Genomic DNA, 23577 nt, shown 5'->3' on the forward strand with positions numbered 1-23577 from the left:
CACACACACACACACACACACACACACACACACACACACACACACACGTCTTGCTTTTGACCCTATACTGGGTTTTCTCTGTGTGGGAGTGCTGGGTCCAGATGTAGGTGGGCGCTCCAGTGCTTATTTAAGCATGGCTGGCAGGCATTTTGGTTCTGTCACCGACCTCAACTCACCCAAGTTTCATCCCCATTGCCACTGTCTCACATGCTCTCACCCTCCTGCCATTAGAGGAGGGTCAGCTTTGTGTTCAGTGACTTTTGAAGTGAAGGGATAGGTAAATGTTTTATTTGATATCAGGCCCGCTGGTGGAAGCCCAGGACTTTTTTTTTTTTTTTTTTTTTTTGGCAAGCTCAGAAGGAAGAAATCCCCCTCAGCCACATTGTAGAGGGCTAAGTCACATAGGTCAAATCACTTTCTTCTGGGCCTCAGTTTCCTCATCTGTGACATTAGACCTCTCATGGCAGTGAGAGAAGAATCTGCTGGCCCTGCCCCACTGAGGGAAGGCAGGTCCTGTCCTGCCATGTGTTCCCCACAGAGGGAGTCCAGATGGTATGACAGAGAGTGGAAGGGGCGGTGGAGCTGCTGGGGGCCTGAGTAGATCGATGCCCCCAGCACTCTCTCCCCAACCCCAGGAAAACAATTAAGTACAGATCAATGGGTGGCCGCTTTGAATATGCATAAGTGAGCACTTGACCTTCAACAGAACACACACACACTCACACTCACACACACACATGCACACACACACACTTACAACACACCCTGTATTTCTCTCACTGATGCTTGAGTTGACCTAGTGACCTTACTTCCTTTTCATTGAGCTCTCACACAGCACTTAAAGCTTTTCACAACTTTGCCTATGCAGAATCAAAAACAGTGTGACCATAGGCATGTCATTGGCCAGTTCCTTTTTTTTTTTTTTTTTTTTTTTTTTCCTGTCTGTGGAATAAAATTTGGAGACACTGATCTCATAGGTCCTACCTGAGACCAGATCTTTGTAACCAGTAATACCAAGGGAAGTAGCCCAGCACAGTTGTGGTGCTCTAGAATGGGAATATGTGGAGGGGTGGGGGGCGGGGGTGCTCTGATAAGGGAAGACTCCTCATAAAGACCTTAGCAAGCCAGAATTATAGAAAGGAGCCCTGCAGGGGTCACCCCTCAAGGATGGCAGCTGCTGAAGGGGAAAGCCCAGGAGAAAGAAGACATCAGAGAAAGAAGGGGTCTTTCTTGCTGGTGGGAACCAGCTTGATAAAAAGGGAACGTGGTGAGGGGGCTCTAATGAGGTGGTATTACAAGTCCCTGAGGGGAAGAAGTGGGAACTTGGGAGAGACTTGGTGAATGGGGTTTGCTCAGTGGTCAGGACCTTTTTTAATGACTCTTAACCTCCTGTCTTCCAGGCTTACAGCTTCGCCATGGGCTGCTGGCCCAAGAATGGACTACTAGACATGAACAAGGGCCTCAGCCTGCAACACATAGGCCGGCCCCACAGCGGCATTGGTCAGTCCCTCCACAACCCCCCCCCCCCCCCCCCCCCCGGCAGCTCGGGCAGTCCCCTGCCCAAATGCCTCAGCCCATCCCCCTGCCCCCACCCCAGCAAACAGAGGGTTTCTGTGTCTCAGTCAGCATCCCAACCCTATGGAAGGTTCTTGTCATTGGCTGGAGGGAGGAGGTAGGGGGGCCAGAGTGAGGACTTTATGGATTGGAGCAATTAGAAGGGACCTCTCAAAACATTTCAGAGGAGACTGGAGTATAGGTTTTGGGTGAGTCACAGGTGGTCTTGGATTCACAGTGCTGTCGTCTGTCCCCATTGCCTGCATCCCTAGTGGGCAGTGTCTTCAGGGATGTGGCACATGTCAGCCTACCCACCCCCTGTGGAGCTGGAGGAGGCTGTTTAATATTGTTTCAAGTCTGTGGCCACTAAACTGGACGATCAATGGGAGTTAAGGAGATGAATTATTTAAACCTCACCAGCTTTTAATTAGTCTAGGTCCTTCTGACCGATGACTTCGTCCACTGGGTATCGACTCCCCCTTAGGAGCAGCAGCCTCCACTGAGCAGTGCCTGGGTTGGGAGGGGCACTTGGGGTAACAGGTGGGGTAACGCTCAGGGATCTGTGCTCGGGAGAAACGGGAGTGGCTGTAGTTACGCAGAGTTGGCAGCTCTGCGATCTTCTGGTACATCAGTGTGAATATGTGTCGGAGGGAGTAGCGTGTCTGTGTGTGACAGCTTGCCTGTATGTCTTCGAGTCTGAGCATGAGGTGTCCATCTTTGTGCATGCCTGTTAGAAGAGGCGGTATGCTTAACAGTACATCCATGTTTATTTGAGGGCACGCGTCTGATTATGGAAACAGCCACCAGCCTGCGTGTATCTGTCAGAAGAAAGTCTTTTTTCTGTGTCTCTTATTCTGTGTGTGGTGTGTGTGCAGATGTTCCAAGGACACAAATGACCAGCTGTAGGCATTGTTCCAGGGGATGGAGCCAGGGTGATCCTGGTGACATTATGGCTTCATTAGAACTTGATTACTTTTGACAAGGTATCATCGGTAAAGGGGTAGAGAGGGAGCAAAACATCAGAATGGTAGATGGTCTCAGCCACTTGCTACAGATTAGCCCCCTTACCCATTCCACATCTGTCAGTGCCCAGTGGGTGCTCAGCATGCTGCGGAGGGAAAGAGCCTGAAATGGGTGTTTCCCAGCCAGATGCTCAACTGTTATGGTAGAAACATCTGGGAAACTAGGGAAGCTTCCCTGTTCTGAGTTGCCAGGGTATCTACTTCATCTACAGCGCAGTGATTCCTAGGATGCCCTCTATCATTGCTAGGTACCCGGGGGGAAAAAGGTCTGGGGTTCTGAGGGTACCCTGCTATAACTGCTGTTCTTTCCCATAGAAGGGTTTCCATGTAGCCTAGAGGAGACACCAAACCCAACTAGGTGATAAATCTTGAGGGTCGAATAGAAAATGTACTAGGAAAAAATACTTGAGTTGAGATCTTGAAGAATAAATAAGTTTTCTATTTATTATAGAAAAGCAAAGGAGTAGTATTTAAGCAGGGAACATGTGTGTACAAAGAAAGCCTGAAGACCTGAAAGAGCCCATCATATTGGGAAGACAAGTTTAGACATCAGCAAGCAGTTTCCTAAGACGGAATATTAGTAAATAGCTAGAAGCAGAGTCTTGAATCCTGGTTAAAAGATGATTCTTCCCTCCCTGAATATAATTCAGAGGGGATGTTAGAAGACAAAAAGAATGACATGATCAGGACTCTGATTCAGAATTAGTACAGCAGTTTGTACTGCACGAAGCTAGCTCTTAGTAATTGCTCAATAAAATCTTGTAGCTAGATGGATGAAAAGCTAGTGAGTAAATGGGTCAGTGGGAGAGTGATAGAAAAGGGAGAGGCTAGGGAGAATAGGACCACTGAAAAGACTTGCATCCATTCAAGGAAGGAGGGCTAGCAGCAATGGAGTCTGGGGGTGGCCTGTGGTAAGGCATCCTCCACAGAGTTGAGCTAAGTGTCCCGCTTCTGTATGTCTGGACTAGGGTGTGTTTGTGAGGAGAACAACTTTCTCTTGCTACTCTTTGTTGCCTCTTGAGGCTCAGTGATAACCTTCCTTGTCTGTTCTCCTGGGTTAGGACTCCTGAGGTGGCCTCCCATTTAAAGAACATTTTCCTCTCTGGCCCAGGAGGCATCTGACGGCTCTGAGTAATGGTGAAGCCAGAAATAGTTCTAGCTTTCCTGTACAGAACCCTGAGACCTCAGCTGAGGGGCAGTGCTGCCAGCCTCCTGGGACAGTGGGAGGGGCCAGTGAGCAACCCAGGGAAAGGCTTGTGTATGGCCCATCCCAAGGTAGGTGCTCAGGGAACTCCCTCTCTATGGCTTTGCCAATGACAGAGGCTGCCAGGGCACTGGCCCTTCTTGGCACTTGGTCTATGCAATCTGAATGAAGAGGGCAGCCCTGCCAGCTCCTGGCTAGCTCCGAGGTGTGGGTAAGGGTGCTTGGAAGGGAGGGAGGGAGGACGGAGGGCATTAATTGGGCTGGGAGAGGCAGGGAGGGGAGGCGTGGGTTTTGAGCAGTGAGGTTAATGGCCCTCGCACCAAAGAGACAGCTTTAATGAGCTTCAGCTGGCGGTGCCCCGAGTTACTGTGCGTGCTAAAAGGGTCGGCTGTAAGAGTTTGATGTGGACTGCTTCCCAGCCCTGGGGTCAGGGGTCAGCTCCTGTCACTGGCCACTCAGGCTGGTCCTCAGTGACATGGTGCTAATTAACTGTGTGAGGAGCTGCCAGGCTGGAGTAGGGAATGGTATGTATATTATTGGGTGGGGGATGAGGCAGCATTGGGTGACGCGAGACAAGAATTGTGCAGATCCCACCACTTAGCCATCTCCAGACTCTGATTGGCTCTTCCACAATGCCATGGGGCTATGACATTGATGATGTGGAGGTACTCAAGAGTGCAAGGAGGCAGGCTTGCTGCAGGGGTGAGGTGACAGGAGGAGGACAGCGAGATAGGCTATGGAACAGCATAGGTGGGAGGAAGACCAGACAGTGCTTATCTTGAGTTGTTTGAGGGGAGCCATAGGAGTGTTTGGGGCAGTTCGAATTTGAGCTTTGAGAATGGTCTGCTGTTTTGTTTGGGGAGGACTGATGAAGAAGAGTCTGCAGGACAGGGAGGCCAAAAGAAAGGCACAAAAAGGTGATTGAGAGCCAGAGCAGCACTGAAAAAGGGTCAAGGATCCAGGTTAGACTTTCTTTTCAGCCATTAACTGCTTGCTTTGCAGCTGTTGTGTGTACAAAATTATGACAGGGCCACAAGTTAATTGGTATAGAAGACATGGTACCTGGTATCCATGGAAATTTCAGGTAGAATTTTGAGCTTGGCATTGGGGACTGAAGGAGATGACAGTTTAGGAATGGCTAAGGAGCATCCAGAGATGCTAGAGCACTGAGCAGGAAGGCTTTTAGACAGTTATGAGCAAGACATTTTAGTAGGGAGGGGGTCGGTTTGGCTTTGGAAGCCTAGTGTACGAGGGAGGGCTGCAGTGGCAGAGCTGCTAACTGTCGCCAAATTCCAAGGCTGTGTAGCTCTGTCAGCACCCTTGGTTAGCTTGTCTCCAAGGCAGGACGGCCTCACAGTGACTGCTGAGTTGTCTGCCTTTCTTTCATTTCATCAGTCAGCAAAGTGTTCCTATTGTTGTATATAAACTAATTTCCCTAATACTCATGTGAGGGTAGGTATCACCTTTCCCTTATTAGAGATGAAGAATCTGAAGCTTAGCTGAATGATTTGCTTAAAGTCCCACAGCCAGTTGAACTGAGGAACCAGGGTTAAATAAATACCAACTTCTCAATCCCTGTGCCCTGCCAGTGCTGCTCCTTTGCAGTGTTGAACTTTGTGATTGCTTTGACTTGAAAACAGCAACAACAACAACAACAAAAACCTGGATTCTGGGAATCAAACTCAGATCCTCATGCTTGAGAGAAACCACCACACCCACTAGACTTTCCCCTCAGCCTTCACACTCCCTCTCCCTCTCCCTGTTTTCCTTAAGATTATGGGAACCTTATAGGCCTGAACAGCTGAAGAAGGAAAGGCAGGTGCTACTGTCCATCAGCCCTGTTGAAACGTCTTTGCCCTGAAGCCAGAGTGCTGCACCTGCTGATTTGTGGGGATGCAACTCAGTGGTAGAGCTCTTGCCAGCAAGAGCAAGGCCCTAGGTTCAGTCTCTAGCACCAAAAGAAGAAGAAGAAAGAAGAGGACAAGGGGAGTGGGGAAAGATGAGAAGGAGGAGGAGGAGGAGGAGGAGAAAAGAAAATCATACCAAGCCTTGGGTTTCTTCCCTTCTTTCCTTTCTGAAATCTACACAGCAAGTAGCAGTCAAATCTGCTATTGTAACAGAGCCCACAGACCGCAGGTTTCAGCTGGCGAGAATAACTGGAACAGACCCTGAAATCCAGCTGGGTGGCCCTGCTCTGCGGTCCGAGCCCCTCTGCTCTGAGGCTGAGGGGGGTCCTGCTGAGGCACACGGCACAGGTGGCATGGCCAGAGACCAAATGGACTCTCCTGGAGCTTGCTGCCCAGTATAGTTTGGCAAGAGCTGAGCTGGCAGGTGGTGGCCGGGGGAGGAGGGGTGCCCCCTCTGTGGAAGGAAATACTAGCCTGTGGTCTCCCCCACAGGAGTGAGTGGGGTGTCTATCAGAGTCCAGTCAGAATGCATTAGCTCTGTGGCATGGATCTCATTAGTGCCCGTGAGAGGTGTCACTGCAGGAGAATCGTAGGCTCAGGGAGACGCTTGTACCAAAAGGAAGAAAGGACAGTGACAGCCTTTTCTCTGCCGCCAAGCTCACTGGGCCTCCCGCCCTCCTTCTCCTGGGGAGGGGGGGTGCTGGCTAATGAGCTCAGCTGCAGTACAGCTTTGGCGTCCCCTCCTTGAAGTTTCCCGGGTCTCTCTGAAGACCTAGCCCAGGATTAGCACAGGGGGACACCAACCCCTCCTCCTGCCCAGCAGGGAGTTCCTTCTGATCACCCTGCTCCTCCACTGTAGAACGGGAAAGGGGGAGGGGCTAAGGTGGGGGAAGGGTGTTGCACCCCTGGAAATGCTCAGCTCCTTCCACATCTCTTGGCAGTGACCATGTCCTCTCTGCAGAGGCCTCTTGCCTCCCTTTCTGCCATGATGTCTGGCCTGGCAGACATCTTTTCCCTATCCTGAGCTTCTTACCAGACAAGGGAAAATGTAAAGACTCTAGCTGGGGAGTCTGCAGGTAACACGTGGAGCCAACATGAAACACGGCTTTCTGGCTGAGCTACAAGGCTTTAGAATCAGCAAAAGATGATCTAAGGGCCATGGAGCATTGGTGGTAGGCCCCTGTAGATTTTGAAGCCCCTCTTCTCACCTGTCCTCAACCATGTCTCACTACTTACCACCATTACTGTTTTGGTTTTGTGTAGCTCCCTGTCAGAGTGAAACCGAACTAGGGTGTCTTTCCCCGTACCTTCCCCTGTCCTCTCCTTTCTGGTGTGGCCTGGAGAAAGTGAAGATCCAGAAAGTAGGTAGCCATAAGGGATAATTATCCAGGTACCCATAGGGTCTCCACTTCATACCTAGGTGGCCCCTGGGAGTGAGGGATACTGGTAGTTTCCTCCCTGAACAAGACCCCCCTCCCCTGCGGCCCATAGGGATATATGTCATTGGAACTGGATGTTGCCACTGATTCAGGCTGTAGTCTTCAGTGACGGTTCCAGATAGAAAAATGGATAGATAGACGGGTGAGTTGATGGATGGAGGAAGGTTCTGGTCTGTGTTCCGTGTGGGTGATGCATTGAAAGCCCCACAATCTTTGTTCCCTTCCTTCTTAGCCCCGGGCTGGCTTGGCCTCCCCTTGTCTCTCTCTGTATCTCCTGTCAGACCATCGCAGACGTAAATGACAAAGAAATCAGAAAGACAGATCAATGCTGGCCAAATTAGCACTTGCAGATAGACTGTGTGGGGATGTCAGCGCCCTGACCCCTGGTGATCTTGCAGCCTTCACCGCTGATATTATGCAAATTGCATCCATCTGGCAGGACCTGTGCGTGCTTGCTGCTCCTACTCAGAAGAGTAATGGGCTGGGGGTGGGCGGGAATGTTGGAGAAAGAATCAGTGGCGTGCCTGTGTTTGTGAGAGCATGTGTGTGTGAGTGTGGTGCCCACCAAGCACTGGGCGGTGATTGAATGATTGACAGGGCAGATAAGGGGCTGCATTGGATTCCTTTGGGCTAGGGGATTAGGAACAGCTACAGATGGGAGATAACTGGACTTCATTGCAGTTTATTTTCCTCCTTATCCCCTCTCCCCACCTTCACTTCCTGAAAACCACAATCTCTGTAGTTTACGTTTTTTCATCAATATTTGCAAGTCATTACCACTGGTTTAAGGTGAGAGACAATGTCAGGGCCCAGAGCCATGACTGGCCTCTCTCTCTGAGTCCTGAATGGGTCCTGCACCCTGAGAATTAATTTCAAGAGTGTCTTACACAGCCTGCCTTCAGGGATGTTTGCAGCTGCCTCCTCCAGCTCTTAGTCCTCAGGTGACAGCCCCATTCCTCATGAGACTGCCTCATCTGACCACAAGGCATTCCTTAAGCTAAGGCCCTACCCCTCACCTTAGAGCTGCTGTGTGACATTCCTGCCTCCATGTTTAGGGTGCAACCTAGGTGCTTCTGGCCTTGGCACTAGCTGGGCACCCTGAGGCAGCTTTCACTCTGATGCAGGGATATTTGTGAGGAAATGAAATCTCAGAAAGGTTGTCTCTCCCCTCGGGCTGTCTAACAAGAAAACAAGGGAGCTGGAATTGAAACCCAGATCTCCCCTAGAGAAGTTGAGCACCATCCTGCCAGCACTGCACATGCCACCACAGCTGAACCCACTGAATGAGCCACTGTGGCCAGTGGGAAGATGACTTTCTTCAGATCCCAGTTTGTGCACATAGACTCAGACCTAGTCTCTGACCCGCCTGCCAAACTGATCTCTCCATTCCAGGCTAAGGGGATAAAAGCCGTTTAGGTTCTGTCCATGGGGACTGCGTGTCTGAGACAGTGGTACTACTGCAAGGACACACAGAGGATAGAATGTACCCAGCAACCGAGCCAGCCTAGAAGCCTGTCATAACATGTGGCACTAGGCCCTGTAGCCCAAGGACAGGGGCTTATGTGACTTGGGCCAGCTAGGGTATAGCTGTCACAGAGGCCCTCCAAAATTGGGTCCCTGCTGTACCCTCCCACCAGGCAGGGTTGGGAGCTGGGAGTGCTGGGGACATGTCCGAGGACATGTGTGCAAGGGGAACTTGTCCTAATGAGGAGAACATGGCTGCTAGTTAGGCAAGGGGCGGGCAGAAGCTGCAGAGCTGATTGAAGGCAGGGGCAGGGGTCAGACAATTAGGCCCAGATCCGGCTGTTTGATGTGAGTTCTGAGGCCTCAAAGCCTCCCTTCAGCCGGCTCCCTTCGCTCCCTCCTCTCCCTCCTCTTTCCTTTCTTCTTCTGCCCAAAGGCAGGAAGGATGGAAACGCTTATACTCGCTGTTACTATATTAAACCCTGTGTCAGGCCAGCAGGACCCCAGGACTCCTGCCTACAGGGGGCACTCTTAAGCCCCCAGGAGGCTCCTTGGACCTTAGAGGGAACATGTGGCCAAAGGCCAAGCCCAGGTCCTGGGAGCCCTGGAGTAGAGAAGCTCCTCCTCTCTCCCACCTCTGAGTTAGAGTGAATGAGGCTGCCCAGTGGGAAGTGGGCTCTGGGCTGTCAGGGCCACATCCTGGGCCAGCTTCTGCCCATCACCACCTATAGCCACTTAGTGATTTCCGTCCTGTTCTGGGGCTAAGGGCTGGAAACATGGTTCACCTATGCACATACAGGATCACACACATCTATAAACAGCCACTCCAAAGTCCTCATGTGTAAGATAAAGACACAGAGTCCAGTAGGACTATCACCCTGGCAATCCAAATCAGAGCCTCCTCTACCCCAGAGGTCATAGCCGTACATACTGTCACAGGGCTCTGAGCATACTTTAGTCATGCCCACAGGGTCTTTCTTGCACAGGGTCCTAGGAGCCAAGTCCCACCCCCAGGATAATTGGGAACAGCAGTTGGATTTGAAGGGAAGAGGTAACCAGGCTTTCCCAGTTCCTTACTCTTAGGAAATAAATAGAGCTGGTACTGACCACAGAGAGGAAGCCAGATTGTGGGGGCCAGTGGAGAAAGGGAGGGTGGGAGCAGAGATAAATGTTAGCTCATTTCTTCCGTAATTAGTTACTCCCTCATCCCCGCGTTGTAATTGTGAACAAGCTGTAATGTTTAATTAGTCTGTAAATGAAACCCCAATTTCATAATGGCCCGTCTGACAGGGCTAAGTGAGCAGGGGAGTAAGTGGAGAGGAGCCAAGTGGAGAGGGCCTAGCGTTGAGAGTGGGCACAATGGGATCACCTCTCTTCAGCCCTAGTCTGTCCTGTGTGAGGAGCCTGTAGGAGTGAGGCCCGACCTGTGCACACGCATGCCTTCAGTCTCTCCCTGTGCTTCTTACTAAGAAGTAGGACAGAGGGAGGCTCCTTATAACCTCTTTGCCTCCCTTCAGGTCTCTATAATCTGGGAGTTGTGACCCCCATGGGGGAGTCAATGATCCTTTCACAGGGGTCGAATATCAGATATCATACGTATCATATATTTACATTACGACTCATAACAGCAAAATTACCATTATGAAGTAGCAATGAAAATGATGTTATGGTCAGGGTCGCCACAGCATGAGGGACTGTATTAAGGAGTGGTAGCAGTAGGAAGGTTGAGAACCACTGCACAGGTGACTTACACAGTCCCAGTTGGGGAAGCCGATTCGGGGTGACCCCAGCAAGGATCATGCTCGCCACTAGATTTGACCTCCCTGTCCTCCCTAATCCTACTAAGGAACCAGTGCTTAGCACGTGGAACCTCAGGATCTGGTCCTACATGCCTGCCAGAGGAAGCCAGTATTGACTTAGGCCCCTCCCATCCCGGTCCACTGCCAAGCAGAATCCAGCATCCACTGTGCTTACACCTCTGGCCAGAACCTGCCTTGGAGGTGTCCTCACCGAAGCCTGTGGTGAGCTGGAGCTGCCACAGGGGGGAGCCCCAGGCCCCCCTGCTGTCTCATTGGCCTCTTCCCCCCCTCTCCTCCACAACATGCTTACCAGTGTACATGCCCCCACCCCGCCTGCCATAGCCATAAATCTCAATTTACGAGGGCAGCTCTGGTGGGGGAGGAAGGCAGCTCTGCTAATGACGGTTCCTCAGCCGGATTTTTCATGTTGCACAGCCATAAATTTTTAAGAACAGCGTGGGCAGCACGTTAGCAAGTTAGCGAAGCTGCCTCCAAGCTGGCTGCCTAGCTCTGAGAGCGCAGAGACAGGTGGAGGAGAGCAAGGGAGGCATCAGCAGCTGGGGTGAGGGTAGCCACAGGCTGAGTCTCGAGGGGGCAAAGGAGGGTGGCCAAGTCACCAGGCTAGGGCAGCTGTGGGCCCTCAGACAGGTCAGGGTAAACCAAAGCAGTGAGTTCCAAGGAGCACAGGGTGGGATCAGGAGTGTGGTACACAGACCATGCATGGCGTTTGGGCGCTGCTGATGGATGCCTCTGCTCCAGGACTTGACACCATGATGTACGGAGAGCCTGGAGACATATGGATTTTCCAAGTGGCCACTTTGAATAGAATTATAAACCCTGAGCATGTGCACAGTGAGACCCATGTGTTCTCAGAGCTGTGCTTGCTTCCTAAGCCAGGGGCTTTTAGCATTGTTCTCAGGAGCTAGGGCCCTTGGTCATCAAGAGATCCCTAGGGAAATGCCCACACAGACTGTATATCTCATATATTCATGAGGCTAAACCCGTTTTGGTTGAGGCTTGTCCTTTCCAGCTTGAGTGGTCCTGGGCAAGTCATTCTTGCCGTAAGAACTTCTGTTTCTTCTTCCTTGGGGTTGACAATGACAACGCCCTCTCAGGCTTACTGAGAGTAAGCACCATGAAGCCCAGCCTTCAAGGAGCTGACAGGTGCATATAAGCTGCTTCCCAAGGACCAAGCCAAGTGCTCGCCTGTAGTCCCTGAAACGTAGATAAGTGAAGTCTAGTGATACCGACTACTGCCCCCATGGTGCGCAGCCAGCAGGACATCAGAGCTTTTGGAGGGGTGAGCCTCACACCACAGACAACTTTAAGAGGCCACAGTGCCAAGGCTGGAATCAAGCTGTTGAACTCAGCAAGGTTCACTCCTAGACTTGGCCAGACCCCCTTCTCCTCCATGTACTCTTCCACAGCACCCTGCACACCCTCCTTACAGCATTTAATCACCATTATAATTAAGAGTCACTGCTCAGAAGATGTTTGAGCTCCCTCTCCCCACTAGACCATAAGTTCCCTGAGGGCAAGAACTTGTGTGTTTTCATCTTGTGTCTCCAAAGCATAGCACAGTGCCTGACAAGAGTAGGCGGACAATAAATAAAATGTGCTGTTTTGAATTGAGTTAAATGGAGTTGAAATGGCCCTGGTCCACCCCTGGGTGCCAGCACAAGCAGAGGTGGCTAGGGAAGTGCCTGGAGCTGAGGTGATTCCCATTAGTCCTCATGATTAATTCACAGCCACACTGTGATGGAGTGGGCTTGTCCCCAGTCAGCGCCTCCACTGGGGCCCACCTGTTAGCGACAAACAAACAAAGGGGATAAATAATGCATTGGGAGCCGAGCCAGGCAAGGCAGCGTATTGAAATTAATAAGGATTAGCTGAGCAGCTTGAGGATAAAATATTTACCAGGTGGGACGGGGCTTAGGGGGCCAGCCGGCCCCCCTCCCCAGAGTCCCGACGCACAGCTGAGCTGTTCTCTAGGGCATCATTGCCTAGGACTGGGGACCACCAGCACCAACACTCCCACTCTGCTGATGACGACGTCCTTCCAGGTGGTCGCTTAGTGTTGTCTTGGAAGAACCGAGATGCTAGGAAGGGAGAAGCAGACACCTCCAGCACTTGAGAAGCTGGAAACGAGGACCATGACTGATACTCAGAGCCTTGGCATGTAGAGGTGTTGGGTGGCAAATTTCAGGCTGGAGAAGGTTCATCTGTGATCTTGGGCTTACGCTTTCCCCTTCCTCCAACTCTATACATCTTTCCTGAGGGGCCTCCGTGTAAATAACACCTCAAGTGGCATATTGTCTAGCAGGAAGTGTCAGAAGCAGTCATGATGAGGAGGCCTATTTAGGTAATTGTGGGAACATACAGAAAAGATCCTGACACAGACAGGGGGCCAAGGTGCGATGACCCATAGCGACATGAGCCAGCCTAGGACCCAGGGAATGAGAAGAGTGCTGGATGCGAAGTTGGCTTCTAGACAAAGAAGAGCATGTGAAAGGGGCTGTACCTCCTGAGGGAGAACGATGAGACTAGAGGGATAAACGGACCCCCAAAAGTTTGTAAAGGAGTTTAGGTTCTTTCCTAGGGGAGGAAACAACCACCTGAGGAAGTGGCAGTTGCTTTCAAGGTTTAATACAGCCCATTCCTTGAATTTATGGCTTTCTTCCACTTCCCAAAAGCTGGACTTAGAGCCGTGCGCCACCATGCCACCATGCCTGACCTTTATTCTTATATTTTGAGGGTGGGAGTTGAGGGTGTGGTGGGGGGGCTGAGACAGCATATCTCTAGAGAACACTCCCTGGTCTCAAAATCAGGGAACTCCACCTGCCTCTGCCTCCCTAGTGCTGGGATTAAAGGTGTGCATACCTGTATCTGACCTTCATTCTGTTTGTTGTTGTTTTGTTTTATGTAAATGAGTGCTCCTCTGCATGTACCCCTGCATGCCAGAAGAGGGCATCAGATCTCTTTATAGGTGGTTGTGAGCCACCATGTGGTTGCTGGGAATTGAACTCAGGACCTCTGATAGAGCAGACAGGTGCTTTTAACCACTGAGCCATCTGTCATTCTTAGATTTTTTTTCTTTTCTTTTCTTTTTTTCAGACAGGATCTTACTACGTAGCCCGGGCTGGCTATGCAGCCAAAGAAGCCTTGAATTCTGCCTCTGCCTCCCGTGTACTGGGGTTTTAGATGTGTGCCACACCTGGTTTATTCCATGCTGTAGACTGAGCCTAGATCCTTACGTACGATAGGCAAACACTCTACTTAGCTACATCACCAGGCTCCTTGCAGGCAAGTTTCTACATTTCACTTATCTAGCTTAACTCTGTTAATATCTTTAATCACAGTACAGTTGTCAACATTAGCAAAATTAGCATTGGCCCTGTTTTAGTTTGACCATGGTTTCCATTATTTTCCTTTTCTACTCCAGGATCATTGAAGGGATTTAAGATGGAATGAAATAACTAGAATTATGGTTTAAAAATACACCACTGTGGAAAGAATGGCAGTATTTTTGTTTTTACGTAAATGAGGCATGGTAGTAAAAATATAGACCTAGAGGTTATTGGAAAAGGGTCAGCAGGGTAGATAATTCTGCTTAAGGAGAAAAACAGAGTGACAGCTTTGAGAAGCACATCTGAAGAATGTGCGGAGGAACAAGTGCTCACAGGAGCCAGATAGCACGGTAAGAAAGGCCAGTGTTACCAAAGCCACACCGGAGAGTGAGTATGGCTCAAACATAAAAGGCTGGGGAGATAGCTCTTTCGGAAGACTCAGGTTCGATTCCTAGAATCCATATAATGGTGCTCAATCACCTGTAATTTCGGCTTCACAGGGTCCAGTGCCCTCTGTGGGTGGCTTCCATGGGCACCGGGCACACAAGTGGTATATAGATATTAGGCAAAAACACATAAAAAGATAAAATAGAAATTTAACTCAAAAAGCCCCACCCCTGTGAGGTGACCCTGGTCATTAAAGAATACAGCTTCAGTGAAACAGGTTATAAGATGGGAGGAAAGGAGACCTTAAGCATCAGGAGTCTGAGAGGTGTATCTCTGAAAGGGACCAGAGTATGGGTACCAGCCAACTGGGAGAGGCATTAACTAGAGTCTGGCCTCCAGGTGGGAGGTTGCAGAGTCAGGGCTGGAGAACACTAGGGCTATATTCAATAATAAGGGCACTCAGGTCCAGGCCACTGGAACGTGTGCATGCTGGCTTAGACTGCAGATCCTAGGTAAGGTGGACAAATGAGCTTCAGAAGAGATAGCAGGATTGGTCCCCTCTTATGACAGATGCAAATAGATCAAGTATTGGCCTGTTTGGGAATGTGAGCTGGAGTACTGGACTGGTAGATTGAGATTTATGGGGAGGGCAGGAGCTTGTTGACTTGAAGGTTAAAGGGAAGTGCTCACACTGGGCAGGAGCCTTGAGGTTGCTGGGAAGTTTATGTAGCAGTATGTTGTACTTATCTTTTCCTGTCCTCCTCCTCCTCCTCTTGTGTGGAACACAGTGTGAGAGAGTGCCAGTCTGGGGATAGTGGGACAGAAAAGAGATGGAAACCTGAGTCTCAGTAGACTGTGGAACCAGGAAGCTTCTAATCAGCTGACACTGCAAACCACAAATGTAATTCTTCCCTTGGTTAACTTTCATTTTCTCACCCTCTTCTTTCACAGGGGTTTTAACCAAAGCTAGACTTCTTTAGCCTTTCTAGTAGCATGTCCTATGTCCTAAGATACACTAAGAAGCAATATGGTGGGCCAGAGAGATGGCTCAGAGGTTAAGAGCACTGGCTGCTCTTCCAAAGGTCCTGAGTTCAATTTCCAGCAACCACATGGTGGCTCACAACCATCTATAGTGAGATCTGGTGCCCTCTTCTGACATGCAGGCACACATGCAGCAGAACACTATATACATACATATATACATACATACATACATACATACATACATACATACATACATCTTTTTTTTTTTTAAGAAGCAATCTGATTAGATGTTTCCAGAGTACGTAAGGGTTACCAGTCTGACACAGCAGTGTCTTTTTGCCCTGTCTCCTCCATGCATATAGGACGTTCCTCTGCCATTCTTCCTGCCTTTAGAGTTCATATTAGTTAGTGTATTAATCACTTTTCTCATTGCTGTGGTAAAAGAGCTGCCCAAATCAAGTTGTTGTTTCCTTCAGAGTTCTGAGAAACAGGGTATCACTCTCACTTAGGCTGACCTTGAAAACACAGCAGTCCTGCCTCAGCCTCCCAAGTGCCATCATACCTGTCAGAAACATTTATTTTGTCTCACAGTCTGAAGATTCAACCTCATAGCAGGGAACACATGGTGGCAAGATCATGAGGCAGCTTATCCCATTGCATTTACGGTCAGGAAGCAGGATGAATGCTAATGCTCAGTTGGCTTTCTTTCTTTACCTTTTATTCAGTAAGGGACCTCAGCTCATGGGATGACCCTGTTCACATTCAGGGCAGACCTTTCCTTCTCAGTTCAACTCCTCTAGAAAAAAAAAAAAAACAAACATATTCCCAGGGTGTATCTTCTAGGTGATTCCAAATCCAGTCAAGTTGACAGTGAAGACTAACTATGGCTGTATGCTTTCAGCTGCAAGAAAAAGATAGGCCATGGTTACCTGTTTTAAAACATACTTAGTAATAAGGAGACTTAACATACAATGAAAGAAATCTAGAGGTAAGGTAATTGTCTGCGTGACTGATCCAGCCTTCCAGGATTGTCCTCAAAGACCTAGAAATGTTTCTAGTTTTCTGTAGCTGTTCAGCCTGGTTCCACAGATAACTCCCCTGTAAGCTGAATGATGGCCTCTGTAATCCCAGACAGAGGGTGTGCAGGTACGGAAACAGCAGAATGCAAACAGCAGAATGCAAAGATCTTCCTTCATGCCTCTCTTCATAGTGTGAAGTTTTCACTGAAGGCTTTCCAGTAAACTTACCTCTGTGTCTCAGAAGACAGAACACTTGCCCACCTCTAACCTGGTGACTGGCAAGGATCATAGAACCAAAAGTAGCTGTAGTCACGTATTTTTGGCCCTGCCACATTAGGGAACAAAGGCAGGGTGGTGTATAGCCAGAGGCATGTGGAGGGGTAGAGGTGTCAATGGTTCCAGGTTCCAGTTAAGTGAAAGAAAATGCATATATGGTAGTTAGTGTAGGGGTATCTGAATTATCTCAAAGAAAAGAACAGAGGGATACTTCAGAGGTTAGGTTTGTTACTGTTGAAATGAGTAGTAAAAGGTCAGACAGAGAAACATTGTAAGGTGAATGAGTGGAGAGGCTGATACCACAGTTTCTCAGGTCAAGATGGAAACTGAGCAGCAGGCCTCTAAGGAAGGAGGTGGGAGAGGTGGACTGCCAGCACTTCACAGGAAGGCTTCTGCTAGACTGTATGGACCTGGGACTCTAGGCCCATTGTCTAGGGCAGTACAAGTCACCTAACTACTGAGTATCTCGGTGCCTCCATTTTGGAAAGAATCTGTCCTCAGTCTTTGAGGCTACTCTTGAAGTGATGATAATGCTGACGTTTCCCTGTTAGAGCTGCTGAAGGCCCCCAAAGACCGAGCTATCCCTTAGGGATAGGGTCTTTACTGTGTATGTTAGGTCTGCTCAGCTGTTCTGGATAGACAGTTCTTTACTTCCGACCTCAGGCTTGGCCATGGGGTTACCTAGATGTAGTCTGTCACTTCTAGCTGTAGCTGCCCCTAGTGGCCCAGCCCTTCCACCTGGGCCGGGAATGGGCCCTGGGAGGCGGGCATCTGTGGTAATGGCCAGAGCAGCGCCCTGTTACTACAGCGTATTTCACTTTTAATTCTGACATATAATGTAATGATCTTTTTTAAGGCCCGATGATATTATCTGCCTGACTAGATTATTGAGTCTTCATCATCTCCAGATAAATTTACGGCCAGGACGAGGCTCAGGATTTATCATCAGTCAATAGAGCTCGATACTCTAACAAGGCGTGTAATAAGATATACATATTTAATGATCCAAGGGGAGGAGCACTAATGGGAGCCCAGACTGAGTAGTCCAGGGGGCTGGGCTGGGGCTCTGCCCTAGGGTTGCCATGGCTATGGGGGCATGGATGTATTCTTGGCCCCATGGTTCCCAACTTTAGTTTTTCTTAAGACTGTATGTCTCCTCCCTGAGACCCCAAGGGTGAGGGCAGGCAAGCAGAGACAAGGACAGGGCCTGGGCCTCTCCAGCACATGGTATCTCCCCCCCCCCCCAGGAAATTCTCTCCTTTTCCAGGCCCTAGAAGGGCTAGAGTGTTCTCAGACCCGCCTGCTCAGATCCCTGAACATCAGGGAGAGCCCACAAGGGAGGGAGTGCTGGGGCTCTATGCCTAGGCCATGCTGATGGTGACGGATGGTTTTTCATTATAGCCTCTCAGGTCCTGCCCGCGCCCTGTGTGGAAATTCTATTTATTCCCTAATTTGTAAAAATTCCCTCTTTATCTGATCCCAATCAGGGCGGGGTAATTGGCTCTCTGGGGCAGCGGCTGGGGTCCTTGATGAAGAGCTATGTGGATGTACCCAGCCAGGCCCCCACCCGTCCTGCCACCAGGGCCCACAATTAATAATGATTTGCAAATGGCAGACAAGCAATAACACAGAAAGATGTGGCGTCCGTGCTGCCTCTTCATTTCCTCCCCTCACAGATATAAATGGCCACAGAACAAAAACCCAGCACTATAAATTCTGGAATTAGTTATTCACTGGGACAAATGGGGTCTGAAGTCTACAGCCCCACTCCCTACCTACTACCTCTGCCCTTGCTTTCCCTGACCCAGGCTGTTTTTAAAGGTCTTCCTCTTTAGATACAAACTCAGCCCCTCAGCTCCCTCCCACCACTCCAGTGACCCCTTCGTGTGTGGCCTGGACTTGGAAGTGATCACTTGGTCTGGGCCTGCCACTTCTTCAGCAGAAACTGGAGCCAAAGTGGGATCCAGCTCCACCTCCTCTCTGGGACCTCTCTGGCCGCCTGACCTGGCTTCTGTCCCCATTCTGCATTGGGTGTGAATGGATTGATGTGTCCTGCCAGGCCTGGAAGTCTGGATCAGAGCTGGTCAGACCAGAGTTGTCTCCTTTGGCATTTGGGATCAATCCAGTCATTGGCTTGGCCAAGTCTGAGTTGGGCTCCTGACAGCCAAATGCGGTGTAAGTAACTGAGGGGCTGATGCTGTGCTTACTGGTCAGGCATCTCTGGGAGGTTGGCAGAAGCATTTCCGGGCACCATGCCCTCTCGGCCAGGCACATCCTCCCCCCACCCCCCAAGTGGCTATGAGCTGGCGGGTAATGGGCGTGTAATGGCCTCATTTTCATGCCCGGCCTCCAGGAGCGGCGGTAAGTGTTTGATTGCCTTAATTTCCAAACACATCATTATCCTAGCTTTACCAGCGCTTAATAAACACTTTATGAGGATTTTTTTAAAAACATCTTCGGTCCGCATACTTCTCTGAAGTGATAAACTCTAATTAAGTCTAATATTTAAAAATATGGTAATGGTGAGTTGTTTGAATAAGTGGACTGCATTTCTGTAATTTCATTATTACGTAAAACACGCTAATTATTTGGAGCACGCTTATTACAGAGAGAGAAATCGCCTGCTAATCAAGATGAAATTGCCTTTTCCCCTTATTGTAGAGCCACCATCATCCTTCACCATCAGCCCTGTGGCATCTCCAGGCACCTCTGTTGGGTGGAGGGCGATACAGGGAGGGGCCAAAAGAAGGGGTCACTTTAGAGGCGAGGCCATAAGGACCCTGTCTAGGGGAGGGTTGGAAGCCATAAGAGTGCTGAGTGGGAGAAGAGGAAGTGTATATCTGGAAAGAATGTCACGCAGGCCAAGGTGGCCATGAATGGGGGTGGGGCGGGGCCCAGGAGACTGTGTGGGCTAAGACTGACCCAAGGGATAGAGAATGAGTATCAGGATATTAATTTTAGAATAACTAATAACTAATGTAGACACTTTTAAATATTTCACAGATAATTCATTTCATTTTTAAAATAATCCTTTAAGAGAAGTAGTTGCCATAATTATTCTTTCCATTATAGAGAGAAAAAAAAAAAAGCACAGAAAAGTTAAAGTTCAGGAACTTCCTCCTTAAGTTCCTGGACCAAACTCTGAATCTGAGAATAGATAGGGTTCTCTGCTGTTTAAATTCTAAATTCACTGGTTTAGCCCCCTTTGAGCTATCTTACAATGTTGAATGCTATGCTGGCCCCCATCATAAAGTTGCCAAACTTAATGAATAGAAATGTAGAACAGCCAGGCATGGTGACACATGCCTTTACTCCTGGCAAAGGTGGAGTAAGGCAGGAGAGGAAGGGAGGAGGATCTCTATGAGTTCGAGGCCAGCCTGGACTGCAAAGTGAGTTCCGGGTCGCCTGGGACTACAGAGAGAGACCCTGTCTCAAAATACGGAGGAAGAGTCAAATTTGAACTTACAATAGCAAGTACTTTTCAGTGTATGTGTTGGGCTGGGACAGCATTTAGTCTGGCAGTGCTTTCAGAGTGGCCTAGGGCACTCACAGCACTTTAAGGGCACTGTTGCTGCTGGATATCTGGGTTGATGGAGGCCCAAGGTCAGTGAGGTTCTAAACTATCAGTGCTCAGAGTTCTTGTGGTCTCTTTCTCATGCACAGGGCCTGCTCCTTGCAGTTTCTTTCCCCTACTCATCCCTGCATCTGAGCTTTGCTGTCCTCTGCTCCATGGGCTCAGGCACCATCCTTTCCCAGTCCTTAAAGACTGCCAGTTAGGGTGAAGACAGGAGTCTGAGGCTACAGTGGTGGGCCTTAACATCTGTCTGCATGCTCCTTTGACCACACTACTTAGCCTCGTTAATAATGTCCGCTAGTAATGACACCCCTGATTCCCCAAGTTGATTTACCCTTTTGGCATTTTTTTTTTTCCTCCAAGACAGGGTCTCCCTATGTAGCTCTGGCTGTCCTGGAATCACTATGTCCCCTTTGGTGGTCATTTTGTTTGTTCCTTTTACTGGTTCCAACAGTATTGCAGATAGAGTTGTTATTTCAGAAGAGCACAGAAAGAGAGGACATTTAGTCCCTGTTGATAGGTCAGTGGGTTCTGCATTTTAGAGCGATTTCACAAAATGTAATTCCAGACAGATTAAAAAGCTAAAAAGAAAGCTAAAGCAGGAGTGGTGGTGCATACCTCTAATCCCAGCACTCAGAAGGTAGAGGCAGGCAGACCTATGAGTACAAGGCCAGCCTGCCTGGTCTACATAGTGAGACCCTGTCTCAAAAATCCAAATAATAGGCTGTAGAGATGGCTCAGCTATTTAAAGCCCCAGCTGTTCTCCAGGAAACCCAGGCTTAGTTCCCGGCACCCAGAACTTCAGCTCCAGGAGGTCCAACATCCTCCTCTGGCCTACACAGGCACTGCATGCATGTGATACACACGTGAAGGCAAAGACACCCATATCCATAAAATAAAAATCTTAAGAAACTAACATAATAATTAGTGAGAATAATAAAATATAGCTGAAAATATGAGATAAGTTTTTGGGGGGCTTCTATGGGAGAGGTACACGTGTAAGCTTGATATTGGGTGTCTTCCAATCACTCTCCACCTTACTGTTTGAGATAGTCTCATTGAACCCCAAACTTTCCCAATTCAGCTAGACTGGCTGGCCAGCAAGCCCGAGGGCCTCCCCTCTGCCTCTCTAGTGCTCCTTAGCTCTTTTTTTTTTTTTTTTAAACAATGGGATAGATAAGTGCTTCTCAAACCAGACAACTAAGCTTTGAAATCCTAGTAAAATGCCTTATAATTTTAGGTGACTTATAAGAATCCTACTTAATTCATCTAAAGCTAAATATTCATCACTGCTCCCCAAATTCCAACTTCTCTGGAATTACGTCAGTGAATGGCACTAAAATCCTACAGTAATTTCTCTCCCAGTCTTCTCATGAAAGCTTATCTCTTTTCAAGGAATATTTTATTCTGTGTATGTACACATTTGTACCCACAAAGGTAGAAGTGAGAGGACAACTTTTGGAAGTCACTTTTCTCCTTCCCTGGGTTCCAGGGATCAAACTCAGGTAGTCAGGCTTGCACAGAAAGTGCTGTTACCCACTGAGTCACCTCAGTGGCCCAAAATTTTATTATTTTCACGTTTTGTTGTTTCCAAGGCAGGGTCTCTGTGTAGCACTGGCTACCCTAGAACTTAAAACTGTAAACCAGGCTAGCCTCAAAAGCCCTGGGGTTAAAGGCACGTGACACCACTACCCAGCTAAAATTTTATTTCTTAAAAACTCTTGCCTCCAGTCTTGTCTTCACACTGTCAATATCACCCCACCACAAGCCTGGTTGTGGGTCAGACTTTCAGGTATGAGCCGTAGTTTAAGCTGCTCACTAATGATTCTGCCTTTAGCCCTGACCTTACATTTAAGGATGACAATTTTGAAACTCAGATCTGGTCTTGTCATTCTGCGGCTTAAATGTACTAGTGTCTCCACAGTACTACCTGAATCAAATCCTTGAATTCCTTAAATTGCCATTTGGGTTCCTTGGGTTTCCTCTAAGTCAGTCACTGCTGACTTAACCACCCACTCATATCTTGTCACCATCAGTCCACCATCCCCGACTCACTTGGTGGAATTAGTGTTGACACCCCACAGATCACTTCCAGTTATGTGTCTGTATTACCTCTTCACCTTAATCCTAACTTTCTGGGCCAGGTCCCTCCAACCTTTGCATAGCTTTGTTCTTCCAGGAATCTATTCCTAAGCTTCAGAAAGAAGCAGGTAGTTTCTCCATGCCTCCTTTTTTCATAGCACTGCACCTATAATGGGGCTGTCCTTAAGCTCTGCAAGTATGGGGAGCTAGTCTTGGGTATCCTCAGAGCCTGTATACACCCAGCATACAGAACATGTTGGCACTCGCTGAATGAAATGAGTACATGAATGAAAATCCTTGGCTTATTTTCCAAGGGTTTCTTGGACCCTTTCCTCATGAAGGTCTTCCTGGCTGGTTCCAAGTACCTGTAATAGGACCCACTTCCTGTCCTCTGTTCTTCAGTTCCTAGACTAGTATAACTAACAAGCATGCAATGCCACCTCAGGAGGGCTCCTTTTTGTGTCCTGAGGGATCTCAGCCACCATCCCAGCAGCAGCAGCTTTGCCAAGAAGCTCTGATTATGGAGATACCCAACAGACTTAGCCTTCCTTGCTTGCTCTGCCCTCCCTTCTGAGGGACAGCTTGTGTAGCTGTCACCCTTCCATCCTAGTCTTGTCAATATAAGAATATTTCTAATATCAAGAATGTTAATGTCCAGAAGGAGAAAAAAAAAAAGCTCTCGCGCTCAAGCTGATGTGGCTGGCCTGCTAGACCTTGAAGGTTAAGAGGCCACCGTTATGGACACAATACAGCACCTTACCATCCCGTGTCATAGCACACTTGAGCTGGCCTGATGAGCTCTGCAAAGGATGCTAAAGAGGTAAAGCTGCCGACTAACCCAGATGGTCTTAGAGCTTCAAATCTGTCTTACCTTTCCCTGCTCCCAGAAACCCACATGGTGGAAGGAGAGAAATGACCCCCACAAGTTGTCCTCTGAATACATAGCTATACACAAGTAATAAATGTAATTAAAGGAACAACAAAGTCTCCAAATTAGGGAAAGAGCCCTAGCCTTACAGTCTAACTGCCAGCTTGTAAGGTGACCTGGAGCAAATTTCTTTATCCCTTTGGGTTTCCATGATAGTAAACCAATCACCACAAATAAGACCTCAGGATCTGCTGTACAGGTTCAGAAGTGAGTCTATGTAGTAAAGGCAATTCGTTTTATCATGTGTACCAGCCAGTCTGTCATCTAAGCCATGCGCAACAGAGCACACACTTTCTCAGCAGTGGCTCATCTGGCCACACAAAGAACAGCTATGCAAAGATGCAAGTGGTGGCACCTTGTTCACTGTGATGCTGTGGCTATTCTCAGCCCTGTGGGGGAAACTGGGGCCTGGAGGAACAAAGCACTTGCCAGATACTTACGTGGTACAGCATTTTCACAAGTTCAAACTGTAATGGGCTTGTATGACTCCAGAGCATGCTTTGACATTTTCAGAAAACAGTAAATGCTCCTTGAGATAGTACTGCAGAAATCTGGGCAAGTTACAGGGGTAAGGCCAGGAGCAACAGGGAT

General features: G+C 48.8%; 1 protein-coding gene across 5 annotated transcripts in view; it reads left to right on the plus strand.

Annotated features, from left to right (window-relative positions):
* Positions 1–23577, plus strand: part of Eri3 (ERI1 exoribonuclease family member 3) — a 128969-nt gene that overhangs the window by 101185 nt on the left and 4207 nt on the right. For all 5 annotated transcript variants that reach the window (XM_055618508.1, XM_055618510.1, XM_055618506.1 and 2 more), the window contains one exon: positions 1401–1500. In XM_055618508.1, the coding sequence (XP_055474483.1) occupies positions 1401–1500 (100 nt within the window). The remainder of the gene's footprint in view (positions 1–1400; positions 1501–23577) is intronic.

The sequence above is a fragment of the Psammomys obesus genome, unplaced genomic scaffold (genome assembly GCF_907164565.1).
Source record: "Psammomys obesus unplaced genomic scaffold, mPsaObe1.curated_primary_1811, whole genome shotgun sequence".
Lineage (NCBI taxonomy): Eukaryota > Metazoa > Chordata > Mammalia > Rodentia > Muridae > Psammomys > Psammomys obesus.